Genomic DNA, 21457 nt, shown 5'->3' on the forward strand with positions numbered 1-21457 from the left:
GTTGTACCGCGAAAATATATCTAGTACCCTCTGCTGTGTCGCAGCTCTGAACGCCGCCTTCGTGAGGTGCTACGCAGGCGTTGTGGACTGCGTACGAGGCGTTACTTGAAAGAGTAATGATGGAGGAAGTGGCCAATACTGCACATGGAGGGGGGGCGGGGCAATTTTTGTTTGGTGAAAAATTGTCCTTGATGAAGGACAATGGATCTTCCTAATTTGGATCTATTCGGACAAGTGTAACCCCACTGGCTCTCCCAATTCTTTTTGTCGGTTCAAGGCAACACTTTAAGCCCTAAAAATGTAGTTGCTTGGACGATAACTCGAACTGAGGTCCTTCAGATAAAAATCTCTGTGTTCTGCAGCTTCTCGACTTGATAATTATTCAATCTAATGGCGCATTCGCCTCGTTTACAAGAGCGTTCTGAATGCAGGACTTGAAACCCATCATCCGAGGGGACCAGAAACAGATACGGGAATACAGAAAAAGCGGGCGCTGCTAATTTATCCATTGCTATGAATTGAATTCAAAGCCTCATTTGGCGAGAGGGACCTACTAAGGCGTGACGCAGGGTACTTTCGTGAGGCGCTGCTTTTCACATGCCGATTGTTGGAGGTCACCTGATCTTCTCAACTTCAGAGGAGCGGCACAAGGAAATGGCGGAGGGTACAGCAACATGGAATGTGCGCTTCTGATGACGGGCTGTGGGGGCTATTCCCCGGTATGATGCCTCCTAATCTATGAGAAATTCTGCGCGTTTATGAAGTCAGCGCATATTCGTAGGAACTTATACTGCGCATAAAATGACAGCCTTACTTTTCGTGAAGTTCTAATACTACTACTATCGCTACCCGCACTATCGCTCTTCAATCGCAAATATTTATTATGACTGCAATGAAATTTGCTTAATGTTCCCTTTCCCCCCCCCCTCTCTTTAACTGTTTTCCCATGCTGTGGATGGAAAAGAACAATAAGCTACGTTCATGCAGCCACGAAGAATAGGTCCTTCGTCATTCAAAGACGTCAAAAGAAAGACTGGGTGACGTCTACTAAAAGGTGAGCGTGAGGTTCTACGATGGTCATATATCATTATGTTGAGGATCATTGAGATTGAACCGTAGAGGCATATATAAATCAGTGCCTTTGCATTTCACAACACATCGTTTCTTGCTTGAAAATTGGGAAATGGCTCGTATGCTGACAATTGTCGCGGCTGCTTTGGTCATTATTGCAGCAGACGAATCATGGAATGCACTTGGCGAAGAAACTCACGAGAAGTGCACGAATCTCTGGAAAACGGTAAAATTTTTAACTGTATATTTCGAATAACTCTGACTGCCCAATCATTCTGAATGTGCCATGCTTCCATTTTTCTATGCTGGCAGGTTGTCTTTTATGAATTTAAAAAAAAAAATACATATTGTTCATATACAAGTATTTATCAAAATATAGCCGTAAGCATTGTAGAGGGGCGCGCTCCAAGTGGAAAGCCACCAAAGGCAGTCACAATAACTGCAATTTCTGTTACAAAACTCAACATGTAGCAATATATCAATCTCTTCACTTACTATTTTATATATGAGAGCTCCTTTAGAAATTCTTGAAACACATGCTGGATGAGTGCTCGGTATACGAAAATTTCTTTTGCCCCGTGCGTCAATTCAATCATCCAGCTTGAAGCAGCTCCCCACTTCATTATTGCTACATTATAACATTTAGGAACCCGCATTTTCAAAAAGCATCCTCTTCAGCGTTTTGCAGCACAATATACCACATTGCAAGTCATGAGGTACAATCACTTTGTGGTACCAGCAACACTGCACACAGTTGACAACTGCGACTTCTTTGCGTGAAGGTTCTAAAACTGGCCCTATTTATGCTTACTTCCTCGCGGTCGCGCTTTAATAATTAAAATATAGTACGAAAGCGTTATCGTCACACTTAATTATATCTTTATTATATTTTAGAACATAATCTGCAATATTGGGTATTCTTTTGGAACGCATATGTACACTCTTAATCTGGTTCCACATAAGTTCCAGTTAAAAAGGTGATCCACATATTTTTATCTGGATGCGATGTGGTAATAAGTGGAACGAGACATATAAGTGGATCTTATGTGAAACGCTCGTTCTGTTTTCTTTATGTTTATCGTTCTTATGTGGAACTCAGTAAAGGGGAGGAGGCGGTGTTGCATGATCCAGTTATCGTTCCACTTAGGTTCCAGTAGCATTTCTAGACAGTGCGCTCGTATATTTTTTACTTGTGTCTTGTTCCGCATAACTGGTGTGCTGCAGTGAAGTGTGCGTTGCACCACATATAAAGTTGGTGCTCTTTGGGCAAAGATACGTTTCACACATACACCCATGGCATATAAAATAGGAGAAACTTTGGCTGTATCTGTGAAGCTATCTTACAGCAGACAGCTATAAACTGCTAGGAGGATTTTTAGTGACGCCATTTTACCTTTAAAAAATATCCCTGTTCAACAACGCCGTAAAAAATTTAAACGACGCAAGCAAATGATATATCTTAGCGAAAAGCAGAACGTGCAGGAACCTCTTGTCAGGTGGTCTGCGACGCTCAAACGGCCTTTGTGAACCTGCATGGTTTTGCTGTCACTAATTTCAGACGCGCAGTACACCAAAGCGTTGGTGTCGTTGCCCTCTCTTGTACTTGTCTCAGTTTGCGTTTAAGTTTCAATGACGAATGTTCACCAACTAGCTCGTCTCTCCATTTTCCTTCAGTGCGTCTAAAATCAATAACTTCAATTCTAGAAGGTCTGGGGTCTTTCGGTGCCTAAAAACTTCTTGACGTATGCCGTAAGCTCCATCAACGACTGGAGTTCCTGCATGGCTTGAGGAGGCCGGAACACCTGAACAGATGCCAGTTTCGACCGGTCAGGACGTAACCATCTTTTGTGACAACATGCCCACTGTAATTAAGAGGAGCACAAAAGCAACACTTCTTGGTTTAAACTTCAAAGGTGCTTTCTAGAACCTTCAAAAGATGTCTGTCAAGATGGAAACCTAGTCCTCAAACGTCCGACTGAAGACTACGCTATCATCCACATAGAGGAGACCATTGTCATGCCTAATTCTGTCAGTGTTTGTAGCCATGGCTCCTTGAGACGTGGGAGGACCTTTAAGGCTAAACGGCATCGTTAGAAATTGATAAAGACCCCAAGTTGTAAGAAAAGCCGTCTTGTGCATGTCTTGTGGATGAGTGGCTATCTGTTAAAAACTAGACACCTAGTCTATGAAACAAAGGTACTTCCTCCTGATGAGCGCCTGCAGGACATGTTCAAACCTTGGAAAAAGCTAAACGAAATCTTCAGTCACTGCGTTGAGCCCTCGATAATCGACGTTGATGCGCATTGTCACGTCCGAGAAGGCAGGACTGTGTTCGCATCTACGAAGTCCTCGATTGACGAGGTAACGCTGTGCAGGAGACAATCTGAGAGGTAGTTTGAAGAAAGGCTTCGCATCCGTCCTTGCAAATCTTGCTCGACTTCGAGGAGGCTACATCCGTACTTGTGTGTCCAAAGCAAACAGCATGCCACGCCAACAACTATTTCACGACCTGCAGCTCACTTGAGGATAGCGTTGTTTCAATGTTAAAGTTGACGGCGTCAATTTCGATTGAGCGATGCTGCGAGTCAACAACTGCATAATCTGGTGGTTCATCAATGCCTTCAGAAGAAGGCACGCATGAAATTTAGAGGATCTGTTGAAATTATTCCACAGAGAGCTCAATGTCCTCTATTCCACATGCTTCTTTTACGATTCCCAGTGTCATCTGAGATGGAAACATGCTGGCTTGGGATGATGAGTTCGTCAGAAAACCTTGCTTACTACTTTTTATGCATCGGCAACCATGGCCGCACAATGACAGCATAGTGGTCGTACAACAGCTTTGTCCCTGTGATGACCATGACACAATGTTTGTCACTGGAACTGCCATGTCCGTCCACTCGAACTAACTTTCGTAATAAAGCCTGTAGTGCTTGCTCCCTAATGAGGTGAACCTTCTGTAACATTTGTGGAACAGACAAGGCAAATGCTTGCAAACCCCAGTCAGTGATGGCTCTTGAGTTCCAAAGAAAGTAGTCGTCTAGAAGCATTCCGTCATGAGGTAACAGCATAACCACGATAAATTCAGCGTGCAGGCTGTACCCACCAAAACACTGTACACTAAATTTAGAACGATAGTGCCAAGCAGAGTCGGCGATTGTCGGAATCTGACCTACGTGTCAAGCGCATCGGCTTTTATACATGAGGGATCGAAGGTTCCGAGCATTGGCTGGTGCCAGCGTGTCTTCCACAAAGTACAGCACATTCGCGTCTTGAATACCTATGATCAGAATACTCACGATTCAGTAAAAACAGGCAGCGGATACAACTATCTATAAATTTCCTGAAACTCCCGATACATGCAGCTGTCTCGCAATATTCAGATCACCTCTACCCTGGTAGATGAGCTTCATCTTAGTTTGACCCTAACCCACGAAAATGTTCTCCGTTTTAATCATCTGCTCTATGGCAGTATAGAGAACTGCCTTGGTCTTTTGACTCACGTTTTTGATTAGCTGTATTAACATTTTACCAACTCCTGTGGCATTGTTATTAGGAACATTTTCTTCGGATATTCTCTAGTAAAATGTTTGTGCTAGATTTTGATCTTTCAGGCGTCCCTGTTGTTGCCTGATCTCTTTGAGTCTGAACAAATATTCGTACCGCCCTTATACCTAATACCATGTCCTCGTACCGAAGTGCATCGTCTCCTTTCATTATGTTACCATCTTCATCTCTTATGACAGTTTGCGAATTTCAGTTGAAGTTCTGAGTTCTCTTACATGGTTCCATAATCTGTTTGGTGCGCCTTTGTTTCTTTTGCCACTGCATGCACCCAACGGTAACTTGTTCAGTTTTCTCTCTCGCGAAATTCTTTCATGAAGCTCCCTCCCTTTTGTTCTTTCGGCATTTGTTGCACCTAAGGGGCACCTCTTCTTCATGTAATCCCAACTTTATGCTTCTCGATCATCCATAGATGCTTGGTGCAGCTCTTTAAACTTGCTTTGTTTACTTTTTTGAGCACTTGCGTGTTTTTTTCTTTCCAATTGATTAACATTTGTTTGCCATGCCTGTCTTGTTTCCTGTTGCGTAACGTCAATTATTTCCCTATATTCCCTAGCCGTTCTAGGAAGCGCCCCTATTTTCATCACTATGTCTTTACAGAGAAGCTGTATATGGCTCAGATCCGGGTTTTCTTGACATATGCGAGTAGAAATTATCATCGGTAGCTGTTCGAACGCCGTCGTCTTCTTGATTGGCGCCCCTCGGCATAACCGCACGAACGCACTCGTGCCACTGCTCGCGCGTTCGTCGTTGTTTTCTTCTTCCAGAGATTGCTCAGTTGTGCAAAAAAAAATGTCATAATCAATAGCTCTTTCGAGTGCGACGCGAGCGTGATCGTCGACGGCGTGTGGACGCTAATGCAGTGGCCGACGAGCGTGCCCGCGCGACGGGATGTACGCGACTAACGAGAACCGACGAAGCATACCATGAGTCAGAGAATGGCGCGAAGCCTCTTTGGCGTCAAGGGGCAAACGTGGATGAGTTCAAGGGTGGGAACGCGAAGCTCTGAAAAGACTTCCTTGGTCGTCAGTTCAGCTCTACCTGCAATGTGTGTGACAGCGCATGGTACGAAAACGACATCAATGTGCAAAAAACTAGAATCATGAGCTATGGCTTGAGCGTCGTCGTCTTCATCATACAGCTGGCTCCGTTGCCGCTCACCATCCCAGCGTAGAATTTCACTTGTCTTCAGTCGTTGTAATGGGGAGGCCGCGTTTACATTGGTATGAGCCATAGCTTAAGGGGTCTGGATCATTCATTGTTTTGCTTTATGGAAAGGTTAATTAATTGACGTCATACGCGAATGTCTGTGCGTACTATATCGTCACGATTACCACAGATCAGGACAATAAATATTGTGAAGCAGCAGTTGTCACGACGTTGATTCCGCGTCAAAGATGCGGCGAACCGACCACGCCCACAGCACGGATCACACTCCGGAGCCAGCCCCACAAGCGATGATGAAGAAAAACCCCATATGAACCCCACATGATGGTGATCATGTACATATAACAAAGAATAGCTTATAAATTCCCACACTAATGTCACCTCGCACAAGAGCGGCCATCCTGGCCGCAATTCAAAGGGGCGGCAAACGCCTCGTGAAAGGCTTCATACGGGAAACGTGGACAACCTCAGCGGCGCGGCAGCGGCGGTCATTTGAAAAACTAACTGGTAGCAGGCGATAGTTAACCGGAGAAGTCTGCTCCAAGACTTTGTAGGGGCCGATGAACCGAAGCTGACACTTGTCAGACTAGCCAGGAGTACGAACTGGTGTCCGGAGTAGCACTTCCTCGCCAGAACGGAAACGCGACGCGATGACAGGCGTCGTAATGCTGCTTGCGGTCCTGTTGCCGTACTTCGTTGTTAATGCGGGCGAGCTGGCGACAACGCAGAATGCGGGACACATATTCTTCACAGGAGGAGGGATATTGATGGACAGTTGGCGCGAAGAAAGAGACGTCAAGACAGGAAGAGGGCGAACGACCACAGACAATGTAGAATGGCGAGTAACTGGTCGTGCTTTGAACGGCGGCATTATACGCAAAAGTCACGAATGGCAAATTTGCGTTCCAGTTTCTGTGATCCGGTTCGATGTACATAGCTAGCATGTCCGACAGCGTGCGATGAAATCGCTCTGTGAGGCCGTTGGTTTGCGGATGGTAACTGGAGGTAGGCTTGTGGGTGAGTACTCTGAGTACTTTGTCTAGTAGTTGGGAGAGGAATGCTTTTCCGCGGTCGCTCAGGAGGACGCGAGGAGCACCATGACGCAGTGTTAAGGATTGAAGTATGAATGCAGCAACTTCAGAGGCTGACGCAGAACTCACATTTGTTTCGGCGTAGCGAGTCAAGTGATCAACGGCTGTCCCAAACCATCGTTTGCCGGTGAGAGTCACCGGAAGAGGACCGTACAGGTCAATGCCAACGACCTCAAATGGTTGCGACGGACAAGCAACCGGTTGCAGTTGTCCGCTTGGAGCTGATGTAGGGAGCTTTCAACGCGGACATAGGGCGCAGGAAGCGACATACCTCGCTCCACTGGCGGACAAGCCAGGCCGTTGAAGCGACCTTTGATGCGGTCATAGGTTTTCTGGAAACCAAGTTGACCAGCGCTCATGTTGCCGTGAGAAGCCTGCCGGACCTGAGTACGTTGAGAGCATGGCAGGACAGCAAACCAGCGTTGACCGTCAGGGTGATAGACATGACTGTATAGGACGCGGTTGTCAATCTTAAATTGCGTCAGCTGTCGACCAAAGCGGGCGTTAGGCGGGCGCGAAGCTCCTTGAAGGTGGTCTATGATGCGCCGACAGTAAGAGTGGGCAAGTTGATGAGATTGGAAGGATTTGTTGTCGTGTGGAGGCATCTCGTCGACAGTGGCCAACAAGAAAGCATGCAAGGAGGGATCGTGCGAAAGCTTGTCACGGATGGTAGTTTGAGGTCCATTGCATGGTGTCGTAGGAAGTGAACAGCGAGAAAGCGCGTCTGCATCCTGGTGTTTTTTTTCCGCACTTGTAGGTAATAGTAAAGTGGTACTCTTGCAGACGAAGAATGCACCGACCAAGTCGTCCAGACAAGTTCTTCAGCGCTGAAAGCCAGCATAATGCAAGATGGTGTGTAACGATCGTAAAATGGCGACCTTGAAGATAAGGTCGCAACTACTGCACAGACCAAATAATAGCTGGCATTCCTGCTCCATGATGGTGTAATTCTTTTCAGCGTTTGTCAGCACTCTCACCTAAAGCGTCCACTCGCTGTAGGAGAATGCCACCAATGCCGTGACCACTAGCATCCGTTTGCAGGAGGGTACGAGCAGCTTCATAAAAATGGCGTAGTACTGGTTCAGATGTTAGAGCGAGCTTCAGATGGGCGAACGCAGATTCATATTCGGGAGACCACACAAAGAAAACATAAGAACCAGTAATTTGTGCAGAGGTGACGCTATTGAGGCGAAGCCTCGTATGAATCGGAAGCGAGGCCTAAGAAACTACGCACATCTTTGGTGTTTTCGGGAGGAGGAAAGTGCTGAACTGCCGAAAGCTTCTCAGGATCAGGACGAATGCCATCTTTCCTCACAATGTGACCTAGTACCTTGATCGTCTTGCTCGCAAAATGGCATTTCTTGGTGTTTAGCTGAAGTCCAGCGTTGGCAAGGCACGAGAGAACTTCACCCAGACGTTACAGCTGCTGAGAGAAGGTTGACGAGAAAATAACAATATCGTTCAGGTAGCACAAGCAAGCCTTCCACTTTAGGCCGCGAAGAACGGTGTCAATCATGCGCTCGAACGTTGCGGGCGCATTGCAGAGGCCGAATGGCATGACATTAAACTCGTAGAGCCATTCTGGTGTATAAAACGCTGTTTTCCCTGTATCGCCCTCGTGCATAGGTATCTGCCAGTAGCCGGAACGCAGATCGATGCTGGAGAAGTACTCGGTACTCTGCAGGGATTCAAAGGCATCTTCCATTCGCGGCATAAGGTATACATCCTTGCGTGTGATCTTGTTAAGTGCTCGGTAGTCGACACAAAATCGAACAGAGCCGTCTTTTTTTCGAACCAAAACAACGGGGGAAGACGAAGGGCTAGCAGAGAGGCGTATTATGTTCCCTTGAAGCATGTCAGTGACGTTCTCGTCAGTGACTTTCCTCTCGGCTAGCGATACGCGATATGGTCTACGGCGCACGATGGATGTACCATCTGTCTCTATTCGATGCGTCGTAATCGAAGTCTTTCCCAACTAAGCTGAATGCGCGTCAAACAAAGCTTCATGTTTTTGGAGCAAAGCAAGCAGTTGTTGTGACTGCGAAGGTGTCAGGTCAGAACTGATGGCAGGTGCAAGAGATGAAGGAGATGCGGCCCGTCCGGTACAAGGAACTTCAGAGGAAGCTGGTTTAACAGAAACAACAGATATAGACTCCGATGCAGTGGCGCACGCCAATGTAGTGCCTTTAGATATGAGAATCTTTTCGGATGTCAGGTTTGTAGCGTAGAGAAGTGCAGAGCCATGATCAAACCGAACTAGCCCTGATGCAAAGGCTATCCCTGTTGCGAGACAGCGTGCAGATGGTAATACGAGCACGTGGCCGCAGTCAGTGACGTCATACGTGGTGGTAACGATGCTTTGATGGCGAGGAGGTAGCGCGGTATCTTCTGCAGCAAGCAAGTGAAGTGGTGCGTAATCTGCATGAAGGGAATAGGTCGTGTCGGTAATGTGCAGAACGCGTTGCCCGCAGCAGATGGAGGCGGCGGCCGTAGAAGGAAAATCCCATCCCAATATGAGCTGCTGTGCACGAGGACTTAGCACTGCAAATTGTACGTAATGCAGAAGTCCATCGATGGAAATACGAACAGTGCACACGGCGATAGGTCAAATGGCAGCACCTTGAGCAGCGAGTAGCGTAGGTCCATCATAGGGGGTCGTAACTTTCCGAAGTCCGACACAATTCACGGTGAATTACTAAAACACTTTAACTTCCAACACAAGCTGCCACTTGTACACCTTCGACTACAACCAATATTATATTGCACGGACACGATGGAGGAATTTCTGTCCTGTCGTTCGATGCAGCTTTTCCTCCAAAAGCTGCATAATTCAGTTTTCCGGACGACGCTCGGCGAATTGAGAAGCAGGTCTCAGTGGGGACGTAGAGCGGCGAAGGGGCGACGGCGAGCGGCGTCTCGCAGGACGGTACGTCTGAGCCGTCTCGGATGCTACAGTAGGCGATGGAGAGCGTCCGCGCGGTGGACCATAAGGACGGCGTTGGTCATGGAAGCTCCCTAGACGTTGGAAAGTAGCTCCGGGCAAAAAGTCATCCCGTTCGTATACGTCATATCCGCGACGCTCGTCTTGCTGGCGCTTGCGGCAAAAGCGTGCTATGTGGCCATGATAGGCGCAGTAGTAGCAGATTGGACGAGGAGGGCGCCACTGTGGATAGCCCGTTTAGGTAGGTGCGTTGGTAATCGTGGAAGCCATATGGGCCGGTGTTGGTTTTGGGGGCATCGGTGGAATGATGAGTGGATTAACTGCGGCTACTTGTGCGTACGTTGGTGGGGCCGTGGGGGTTAGAGGGTCCGTGTACGCTGCCCCAGCCATGGATGCCCATTCCTCCTTGATACCGTCTCGCAGATTGGTAGCCGAGGCATGAGAAGGCATAGGTTCTGCGGCTAAGCCAAGATACTGTAGCTTTTCTCGAATTATTGCGCGTATCACTGGTCGTAAAGTAGGGTCATCGGCGGTAGTGTTTGCAGTGCTGTCTGGCTGCAACCGTACTGATCCGAGTTCATCTAGGCACTGGCAAGTAGCGACGATATCAGCGACGGTAGCGGGGTTATTGATGGCTAAACAATTGCAAGGAATAGCGCCGATGCCTTGGAGCATGTGGCGAACCCTGTCAGATTCGGTCATGGCCATGCTCACGCGCCGACAGAGAGCAAGAACATCTTCGATGTATGACATATAAGATTCCCCGAGTTGTTGCTTGCGGGTGTCGAGCGTCTTTTCTTGCTAGGGTGGAACGAACAGCCGGTGTGCAGAAGATCTTGTGGAGCTGCTGTTTGAAAGCGCCCCATTTCGTGAAATCAATCTCATGGTTGAAAAACCAAGTCTTCGCTACTTCTGTCAGATAAAAGGCGACGGGACGTAGCTTGAACGCATCGTCCCAACGGTTAGCGGAACTCACACAGTCATAGTCGTCCAGCCAATCCTCGACGTCTTCACCGCGAAGTCCAGCAAACAGATGGGGATAACGCTGGTGCCCACTGACAACCTAATAGGGAGAGGCTTACCTAACTTTCTGCCGACCCCTGCTACGCTTCCCTTCCCTTGAAATCCAGTCCGTAACCCTTATTGACCATCGGTCACCTTCCCTCCTCATTACATGTCCTACCCATGCCCATCTCTTTTTCTTCATTTCAACTGTTCCTTCACCCGATCTGCTCTTTTCTTATCCCTTAACGTTACACAAATCATTCCTCTTTCCATAGCTCGTTGCGTATTCCTCAATTTAAATAGACCCCTTTTCGTAAGCCTCCAGGTTTCTGCCCCGTGCGTGAGTACTGGTAAGACACAGCTATTATACACTTTTCTCTTGAGGGATAATGGCAACCTGCTGTTCATGATCTGAGAATGCCTGCCAAACGCACCCCAGCCCATTCTTATTCTTCTGATTATTTCCGTCTCACAATCCGGATCCGCCGTCACTACCTGCCCTAAGTAGATGTATTCCCTTACCACTTCCAGTGCCTCGCTACCTATTGTAAATTGCTGTTCTCTTCCGAGACTGTTAAACATTACTTTAGTTTTCTGCAGTTAATTTTTAAACCCATCCTTCTGCTTTGCCTCTCCCAGTCAGTGAGCATGCATTGCAGTTGGTCCCCTGAGTTACTAAGCAAGGCGATGTCATCAGCGAATCGCAAGTTACTAAGGTATTCTCCATTAGGTCTTATCCCCAATTCTTCCCAATCCAGGTCTCTGAATAACTCCTGAAAACACGCTGTGAATAGCATCGGAGATATTGTATCTCCCTGCCTGACGCCTTTCTTTATTAGGATTTTGTTGCTTTCTTTATGGAGGATTACAGGTGGCTGTGGATCCGCTATAGATATCTTCCAGTATTTTTACATACGGCTCGTGTACGCCCTGATTCCGTAATGCCTCCATGACTGCTGAGGTTTCGACAGAATCAAACGCTTTCTCGTAATCAATGAAAGTTATATATAAATGTTTGTTATATTCCGCACATTTCTCTATCACCTGATTCATAGTGTGTATATGGTCTACTGAGTAGCCTTTACGTTATCCTACCTGGTCCTTTTCTTGACAGAAGTCTAAGGTGTTCCTGATTCTATTTGCGATTACCTTAATAAATAGTTTGTAGGCAACTGAGAGTAAGCTGATCGGTCTATAATTTTTCAAGTCTTTGGCGTCCCGTTTCTTATGGATTAGGATCATGTTAGCTTTCTTCCAAGGCCGAGATGGTGGAAGTAGAAGTGACTGTTGGCTCGTCCAGCGACATGCTGGCGGACAGCTGGCACAATCGCTGACCCGATCGAAGCGCGAGGAGGTTGAGCGGGGAGTCAGAGGAGGGAGGACTGAAGAGCAGACTCCACCACTTGTGACGCAGCAGTTGTCATGACGTTTATTCCGCGTCAAAGATGCGGCGAACCGACCACGCCCACAGCACGGATCACACTCCAGAGCCAGCTCCAGAAGCGATGATGAAGAAGAACTCCATATGAACCCCACATGATGATGATCGTGTACAGATGACAAAGAATAGCTTATAAATTCCCACAACATTTTCATACCATAGTTCCAAAGTCTGTGTCGCCTCTATATTGTGCGCTAAAGAGCTTCGCTGGTAATCCGCCTTCACAGAGTGGAAGAGCTCATGAATTTTTTGGAATATCAGTTATTTGCTTTTCATTCATTTTTTAGAAGTTTTGATGCTATTTGTTCATGTTTTGCATTGGTATCTCTCACATACACATAGATATCTCACATAGATATCTTTCAGTATTTTTACATACGCATCGTCTACACCCTAATTCCGTAATGCCTCCATGACTGCTGAGGTTTCGACAGCAGTCATGGAGTTATCCTATATAATCGCTACCAAGGGTATGCTTTCCATGGCAATCTACGGTCATTTGGTGTAGTCGTGCATGGACCATTTCTGAGGTCTAGGCGAAATCCATAAAAGACTGCCTTTTGCGCAATACCACGTTATTACCGGTGACATTTATTCTCCTTGTTAACTACTACGAAGTTCGGTGAATCGCACAGAACCCGCATTAGAGAACCCCTGTAATCAGCATACCCGTCTAAATACTCCATGTGCGCATTCATATATCCTATTGATACGGTCAGGACCAATTTCCTGAACTCACAAGTATCGCCGCAAATGCGCTCAATCTTTTTATTATTTGTTATCACTACCTGTACACAGGTAAGCTATCCGAAGCCGCACCTTTCTTCCTTCTCAGGTGCCGCTAATCCAACGTGTCTTTTTTACCATTTCGAACTTCATACCTCGCCTAATTAGCCTGGCTACACCTCTGCCTTTCCTCAAACCAACCATACTGTTGCAACCATCCCAGACAATTTTTCCAGTGAGAGGCGACTGCTGTCATTCTCGTAGTCGCGTTTCAGTGAAGGCGTACAAGAAAATAGCTTCGTCATTAGGCTGCGTTTAAATTTCTAGTAATCTTACCTGCTTACCGACCGCTGTAATTATGCTTTGTGCGTCTTTTCTTCAGTTGCTGTGCGAGCGCGCATCGACGTTAGAGAAGCAAATTTCACGGTTGCTACAGCAATGCTGCCCAGGTTTCCCTGCACTGGCTGCCCCAAAACAGGCACGCTGCACCACAGCACCCAAAATAAGCGCTGACGCGAGAGAAACGTATTTAGCGGTTCAGCGTGCTGGTACCCCTCGTATCCAAATGTGGAACATGGCAAAACGAACGAGAAATGTCCGACGTACTTCCATAATATCACTCGCAGATTTGTCTAACGTACCTGCAAAGAAAGCTGCAGGGACACGTCGAACGTATCTTTAAGCACAGCCTATTCTTTAATCTAGAAAAGACAGCAAGCTGTATGAAACCTGGGTCCCTTTGAATATAGCAGCAATATTTGCGAAAATCTTGATGCGCGCCTACACGCATATTACTATACTCGCGTGCATCCTAATATCGCTCGATTGTCACGAAACGTACCTGCACTCTTACCGCTAGGCACGTGCGACATTCAAGGTGCTTCACTTTTCAGCCGAGCTTTAAAGATATTGAAATGCTACGTAGATGGACAGAACTAAGGCATCGTTCTTTGCCGTCGCTTCGAGGTACTCAGATTATTTTTTGCATACGGCCTAATTACATAGTCTAGATTATTCAGCTTCTAAATTATTATGATTAGGAGAAGACTTCCCAAGAGAAAATTCAAGAGCAACAGGAAAAACGCACGGTACAGCTTTCTGTTGCTCAACACATCCTACATAAAAGTGTTTTTCGGAGCGTGAAATACATGCAAAGTGCCTCCAGCGGCCAGTCACGCCATTGTTTTGTGTGAATTGCCGCGTTTCTTTCACGCTTGGAAAACCACTTTTATGTAGTGCGTATTCAGTAATAGAAAGCTGTATCGGGAGGTTTTGATGCTGCTCTACACTTTTCTTATTGACATTTTTTATGTAATTATACCAATTGAGAAGTTGTATTGTTCATTCAGACTATATATCTAATAAGGCGGAATGCAAAAGGAAATCTGAGAATCTCCAGACCATGGCAGACAACATTACCCTATTTCGTTCGGGCTACGTGGCATTCTCACATTTTTTTTAAGTTTGGCTCTAGTTATATGAAATATCCTGTATGCCTATTGTTGCTCCAGAGGAACACTTTTGCTGGTATATTACACATAACCAGAAGACTGTGATCGTCCGTCACCAGCAGGTGTATAACGCTGACTAGAGTAAAAATTTATTTCAGAAGAAGAAATTTTGTTCTGACAGCTCAAACTTTTTTACCTAGTTTTCAAACATAGTGTCCTGCCTGTTGCCGTTCGCAAATCTGAGAGCACTCAGGCCTGTCATCGAATGGCTCTAGGTGTATCAATTTACTTTGGCTAAACACGGAACACGATTAGGATACTCCCTAATGCGAAATTTCAGCGCAGCTGTATACGTGCTTTCATTTCTTAATACATTAGAGCGAAGGTCTGTACGCCTAGAGCTCCATGCATTTTTGTTGTCCGTGAACAAAAACTATTATCATCAAAGGCTTATACCCGCGTAAAAATTAATGCTCCCGTAAGCAAGCAAAAATGCAGTGGCTCATAGTCCCGTAAGGCAGAGGCTACAAGCGCTCAGCAAGGCGAAGCTAACAGTGCTGAAGTTCTTTCTGATCACCCTTGCAACATACAGAACAGCATGTCCAAAACTGTTATCAACAATGGCTCATACCGGCGTGAGTAATGGCTCGCACACCCTTAATCAATCACACATAGTCCTGAAGGTTGATGGCTACTCACTCTGCGTGAATTAGCTGCGATGACACTACCCCTGTTGTCGTTGTCGGTGAATTCAATGTGGTTATGTCGGTGCGGAGAGGTAGCGGTTTACGCGTTCCGTGTTGTAGGCATATTTTTTGCGATGTCGACCACCCAGTGGCGTACGTGCATCGTTTGGACATTATCAAATAATGTGTTTGCAGTGGCAAGTGAAATAATGGCCGCCAATCAAGAAAATGAATGAGTTAGTACCTTTGTTCAATATTATGTCCCACTGCCGTGTCTTGTGCTAGAAAGCTTCGCTGGTCATCCATCTTCACAGTGCGGAACGGCTCATGAATGTTTGGTTGGCGCGGACAATAGATTTCATGCGGAACGTTGTAAACGGAGCGACGTGTTATCTGACTGGCTCGCTTATCGGGAGATCATGAGAGGCAGCGCGTAGCAGACGCGTGGGCGCGACTGGCAGCAGCCACCACACAGAGACCTCCATTCATGAAACATTTTCTTTCGATATATGGTATTGGCGGCGTCGTTGGTGAACAGACGAAGCGTGCTACTCTAGCGCCATCTCGTAGCCATTGTCGCCGCAAAGCCTGTCTTGGGCGGCACTACGCTTTTCTTTTCATGCTTTTGCTTTCTGCTTCATAGTTTCACTGCATCCTTCTCGCACTCTTTTCGGTATCGTCATCTTTAAGCCATGCTTCGCGTTCACCCTTTCACTCTTCGCTGTCCTCATTCGCTCTGTTATGAAGGACGTCGTGGCACGACGCCGACGCTCGCAGCAGGAACTTGCGCGTGAGAGATGCGCTATAATATTTTTTGATCTGTTGCTATGGAGCAGCGCTGGGCATTAAGAGGTTAATGGTGTATGGAATGACACTCAAGAGTTTGTCATGCACACTCATTCACACTCATTCACATTCACGTCATTCACACTCGTAATCCGAATAGCGCATTCTTATCAGTGCTAGGAATCTGTTCCTTCTTGAATGTCGGTTGATCAGTCTCGAAACTAATCAGTCATTTATATGCGCGCTTTATTATTTGCTAAAAGAGCCTATCTGCGGCACGCGAACTTGCGTTGATCCTTATACGTAAGGCAAGATAAACTAGGAACGCAGAGTGTTGGAGGGCACATGTTAAGTGTACCAAGGAATAGTTTGCTTTATTTGTGCAATTATATGTTAGCATATCAAGTGCATACAGTTAGCAAAAACCCATTCCATTTTTGTCGCTATTCAGGCAATGGGTTTCACTCTGAAGGCGTCGTTTGTGATCAGAAGCTATAGCTCCATCTTTTTCGCGCTCCGCCAAATAATTGCTCTGGAAGATTTATAAAAATATTCGCACTTCCGCTGGAAAGGCGAAGCACCGATTGGGTTTAGCAAATTGGTAGATGGCTGTACGAAGTAAGGACAGAAGGTTTCGCACCCATATAAACTTCTAAGCATTCTCTTACTAATAAATTAGCAATGTTAGATTGCGCAACCCTTACAAAAATGCTTCCTTACTTTTTTTAGGACTTTTATGAACTTCCTATCAACTTTAGTAACATCATATGGACTTTTAATTTTTAGTAACGTTTGTCAAAAGAAAGTTGGTTACTTTTTTTCTAACCTCAGTATGTTAAAAAAGTCACTAGAAGGTTAAGACACACTGCTTAAACTTTTTAGAAACATCATTCAATAGGAACCTAATAAAATAATTATGTTTTTTAAGGTACGTGACCAAAGGTACATAACATACATGAATATTATTAAATAGGCTTATAATTAGTCAGTGGACATGGCTGGTGCAAGACAGTCCTGTTTAATGCACAAGTGTATATTTGCTTGATTTTCAATCAAATTTCTAGTAACACAGGTTCTTAGAGTGTTTATAAAAATTATTTACTGAAAAATGAGCAGATAGCATAATCTTAATTATAAATGAATATGCAAAGGCTCGCTGCTTTTAAACATTTTTATCAATTTCCTCGTAACAGATTATAGTAGAATTTTCATAGGAAACAAAATCGCTTTTAATTCCGGGTGCTAAGAGGGAATGTGGTCTCACGAATACGATATGATGGCACATATTCTCGAAGACACGGCACCTGCGGCCGTAGGAATCATGGCTATGAGCGGCTTTTATATGTTTGTGCTTGGCAGGTGTCAAAGAAGCCACCCAACATTGCAAGCAGACGGAGCTGCACGGACGAGCGCTGATTGGCTCGTGTTCGCCAACTAAAGCTCGCTCATAGTTATGCTTAAGCCCCCGTATATGCTGTATTAATAAGGAAACCCACCTCAATACTGTAAACCGAACAATTGGGGCCAAAATGCCTGCCCTCCTCCCAGCTACGGCTTCATTTCAGTGACAAATTGCGATCTCGAAGGCCGTGTGTTTGCAAACTAATGCGCCTGAAGCTGATGTGAATCTTGAAAGCAACATCGGCTTCGTTTTTTTTTTCGTATATACATTTCCTTAAACTTCATATCACAAAGTACGAAGTGCATATTTTTACATAGCACACACTTTCTGGAACTGGCAAATTCGTTAAAGGGTCCCTACCTTTTGTTATTAGGAAAAACACGCAATTATCTAATTTAACATACAATTTTCTAACAACCGCAGAGTGGCACTACTGTACTATTTGTTTGATCCACATACCACGTTGGTTGTATTGAATGCTCCTTGCCTTAGGAGGCACAGCGGCGGGTTGCTTTTTTAATACCGATCGCACCTACGACTTCTTCACTGCGCCTTGACAAAACGCTCATGCCTGCTCGCGTTGTCCTGTTCTTCATGGAGTACTCGCGCGGCATTTACGTTCCTCCGAAGGAAGCATCGTCCCGATGCGCAATTCAGTAGGGACAACGGGACAATCGGAGAGAGTACAAGAGAACAGACACACACCCACACACCTACACCCACACCCACACCCACACCCACACCCACACACACACACACACACACACACACACCCACACACACACACAGACACACACACACACACACACACCATGAAAAATGAGAACACATACAAGAAAAACAAGAAATTAGGTCGACAGGTATGCCTTCATCCGTACCAGATGCACCACTTCGGGTGAGTGCTTGTGGCGACTGGAGCTATTGTCGCTGTCAGGAACGGCCTCGTAATTCACGTCGCTCAGGTGGCGGATTCCTCTGTACGGCCCAAAGTATCGTCTTAGGAGCTTTTTGGAGAGTCCACGACGGCATATCTGTATGCAGACCCATATTTTGTCGCCGAGAGTGTGGAAAACGGAAAGGCGTCGAAGATCTTACAGTTTCGCGTCTTGGTCTTGCTGAAAACAGATACGTACGCAGGCAAGCTGTCTGGCTTCAGCGCGCTCAGTAAATTCGTGTACGTTGGTAGGTAGGTCGTCAAACTCGTGCGGCAGCATGGCGTCCAGCGTTGTCGTGGCTTCGCGACCGTGAACCAAGCTGAACAGTGTCATTCCAGTGATTTTGCTGTCGAGCGGTATTGTAGGCGAATGTTACGTGACGCAACATATGATCACATTTTTATGTTCTACGGCGACATAGATGCATAGCATGTCTGCGAGGGTCTTATTATGACGCTCGGTTAGTCCATTTTCTAGGGATGATAAGCGGTTGATTTCCGGTGGCTTGTACCGCTGAGTCTGAGATGCGAGTGAAGAAGACCGACAGTGAAGGCAGTTCCACTGTCTGTGATGACTACTTTTGAGGCGCCGGGCCTAACGAAGATCTTCTCCACAAAAAAATGAGCTGCTTCCGCTGCGGTGCACTAGTGTGTAGCTTCCGTCTCCGCGCAGCGCGTCAGGTAATCGGTGGCAACAATGACCCATCTGTTGCAGCTCTAGAATTTGAAAATGGGTCCAGGAAATTCATTACAACTTGGGCGAATCACTGGCGTGGTACCTCGACCAGATGTAAGAGATCTGCGGGCTTCCCGGCTAGCGCTTTGCTTCTTTGGCAATCCGCACATGTTTGCACGAGATGCTTTACAGCAGCGGGTAGCTTCGGCCAGTAATACTTACGTCGGAGTCGGGACAATTTTTCTCGTGTAGCCTAGATGACCTGCGGTGACAGTGAAGGCAGTTCCACTGTCTGTGATGACTACTTTTGAGGCCCCGTGCCTAAGGACGATGTTTTCAACAAAAAAATGAGCTGCTTTGGCTGCGGTGCCCCGCTGTGTAGCTTTCGCTGCGGGCAACGTGCCATGCTTTTAGTATTTCTATTCGAAGTGATGTCGGTAGGACAAGCAGGTACGTGCTGCCACGAACAGAAAAGTTCTTATAGAGAACATCGTTCTGGAGGCAGAACGACGGCAGTCTTCTGGCATAAAGTCACGGAACGTCTTTACTACGGCCTTCCAGTAAATAACTAAGTGGGAGCAACTCTTGGTCGTGGCGCTGTTCCTGAGAAATGGTGACGTCGTCGACGGAGCCCAAATTGCAGCGTTCACGTTTGCGTCAGCGGTACTTGCGGACTCGACGGTGACCGCTAGAGGCAGTCAGCGTCGGTGTACGTCTTTCCTGATATGTAAATAATGGTCGTGTGGAACTCCTGGAGCCTAAGACTCGAGCGGGACAGACGGCCAGGTGGATCTTAAAGGTCAGTAAGGCAACAAAGAGAATGATGATCGCTGACAGCCTTGAATAATAGGCCGTACAAATACGGGCAAAATTTGATGACCGCCCGCACAACGGCGAGGCATTCTTTTTCGGAAGTCCAGTATTTTTGCTCCGTACGAGAGAGGGATCAGCTAGCGTAGGCGATTACTTTTTCGGAGCCGTCTTGCCACTGCACCAGTACGGCACCCAGACCAACATTGCTCGCATCAGTGTGAATTGCTGTAGGAGCATACTGGTCGAAGTGCGCAAGAGAAGGAGGCGATTGCAGGTGTTGGCGTAGTTCACTAAATGCTACTTGCTCATTTTTCTCCCACAGAAAGGGAACATTGTCGCGTGTCAGGCGTGTTAATTGTGTCACAATACATGAAATGTTTGCAATAAATCGTCGCTAATAGGTGCCCAGCCCCAAGGAGCACCTCACTGCCTTCTTGTCGGAGGGTGTGGGGCACTTGGCCAAAGCGTCTATTTTGGCTGGATAATGTCGTACACCCTCGTGACAGACGACTTGCCCGAGGCAGCACAGTTCAATGAAACCAAAATGACATTTCTCGGATTTTTACGTCAGGCCAGCTCAGCGTACGGCTTGCAGAACAGTGAGTAACTGGCTTAGGTGCTCCTCAAATTTAGCTGAGAACCCTAGGACGCCGTCTGCATAAACCAGGCATGTTTTCCACTTCAGACCTAATCGCACGGTATCCATTAGGCGCTGAAAAGTGGCAAACGCTGAACACAAATAGAAACGAAGGTGCTTAACTTCGTAAAGACCGTCGGGTGTCACGAAGGCAGTTTTCTCACGATCTCTCTCATCGACCTCAATCTGCAAATACCCGCTTCGTAGGTTCGCTGATGAAAAATAACGTGTATGCCGCAGCCTGCCGAGCGAATCGTCGATGCGTGGCCGCGGGTAGATGTCTTTCTTCGTGACCTGGTTTATTTTGATGAATGGATAAAGAATCGCAAACTGCCGTCTCTCTTTTGGACTAATACCACGGGTGACGCCCAGGAACGTTTAGAAGGCTATATCACACCATCCTCAAGCATCTACATTGTTTTTGAATCTCTTCACGTTCCTTTGGAGCTGCACGTAGGAATTTTGCCGAATCGGCCGCGTAGTATCATCCGTGACGATACGGTGCTAAGTCAGTGGTGGTTGCTTGACCTTTGACGTAGTCGAAAAGCAATCCTGGAACTGGTGTCTCCGCTCCATTAGGCGCTGCCGCACCGAAGGCGGCAGGGTGGAGCTAATGTCGATAGACAAAGGTAACGAGGGCGGCACGATCGTTTCTTGTAGAGCGAAGCAATCTTTCAGCTTTGCGAGTCGTCGCAGTGTGCAATTGCGGTAGCCTACTGGATCTGACGGCGTTCGTTTCTGAAGTTCGTGAAAAGAACTTCCGCATGCCCACGAGTCATATCGAGTACGCCTCTAGCAATGGAACTGCCTTGCGTCTGCAGTAGTGCAACAATTTGCTCCGCAATGACATCCCCATGGTAGGGCTCCTTGCATGATGCAGAGACAAGGCGGCAGGATCGCGGCGGAAGGCTCACATCGTCGGTGATTCGCAAGCGCTCATGTTTCCCGTCATTCATCGTGTCGCCATATTGGCTGGCAGAAAACGTCACCATACGTTCTGGAATGTGTATGACTGAACCGCGATTTCGTAGAATATCCATCCCCAAATGAGCTCTTTGCAGCAGTC

At 46.7% G+C, this 21457-nt stretch overlaps 1 protein-coding gene across 2 annotated transcripts in view; it reads left to right on the top strand.

Annotated features, from left to right (window-relative positions):
- The first annotated feature begins 1170 nt into the window (after positions 1 to 1170).
- The window catches only part of LOC126535283 (uncharacterized), a 110674-nt gene continuing 90387 nt past the window's right edge, over positions 1171 to 21457 (top strand). For both annotated transcript variants that reach the window (XR_007600473.2, XM_055073092.1), the window contains exon 1: positions 1171 to 1297. Coding sequence is in view for 1 of the 2 variants with exons in the window: in XM_055073092.1 (XP_054929067.1) it covers positions 1184 to 1297 (114 nt within the window). In the remaining variant the exon portion in view is untranslated. The remainder of the gene's footprint in view (positions 1298 to 21457) is intronic.

Source organism: Dermacentor andersoni, chromosome 7 (assembly GCF_023375885.2).
Source record: "Dermacentor andersoni chromosome 7, qqDerAnde1_hic_scaffold, whole genome shotgun sequence".
NCBI lineage: Eukaryota > Metazoa > Arthropoda > Arachnida > Ixodida > Ixodidae > Dermacentor > Dermacentor andersoni.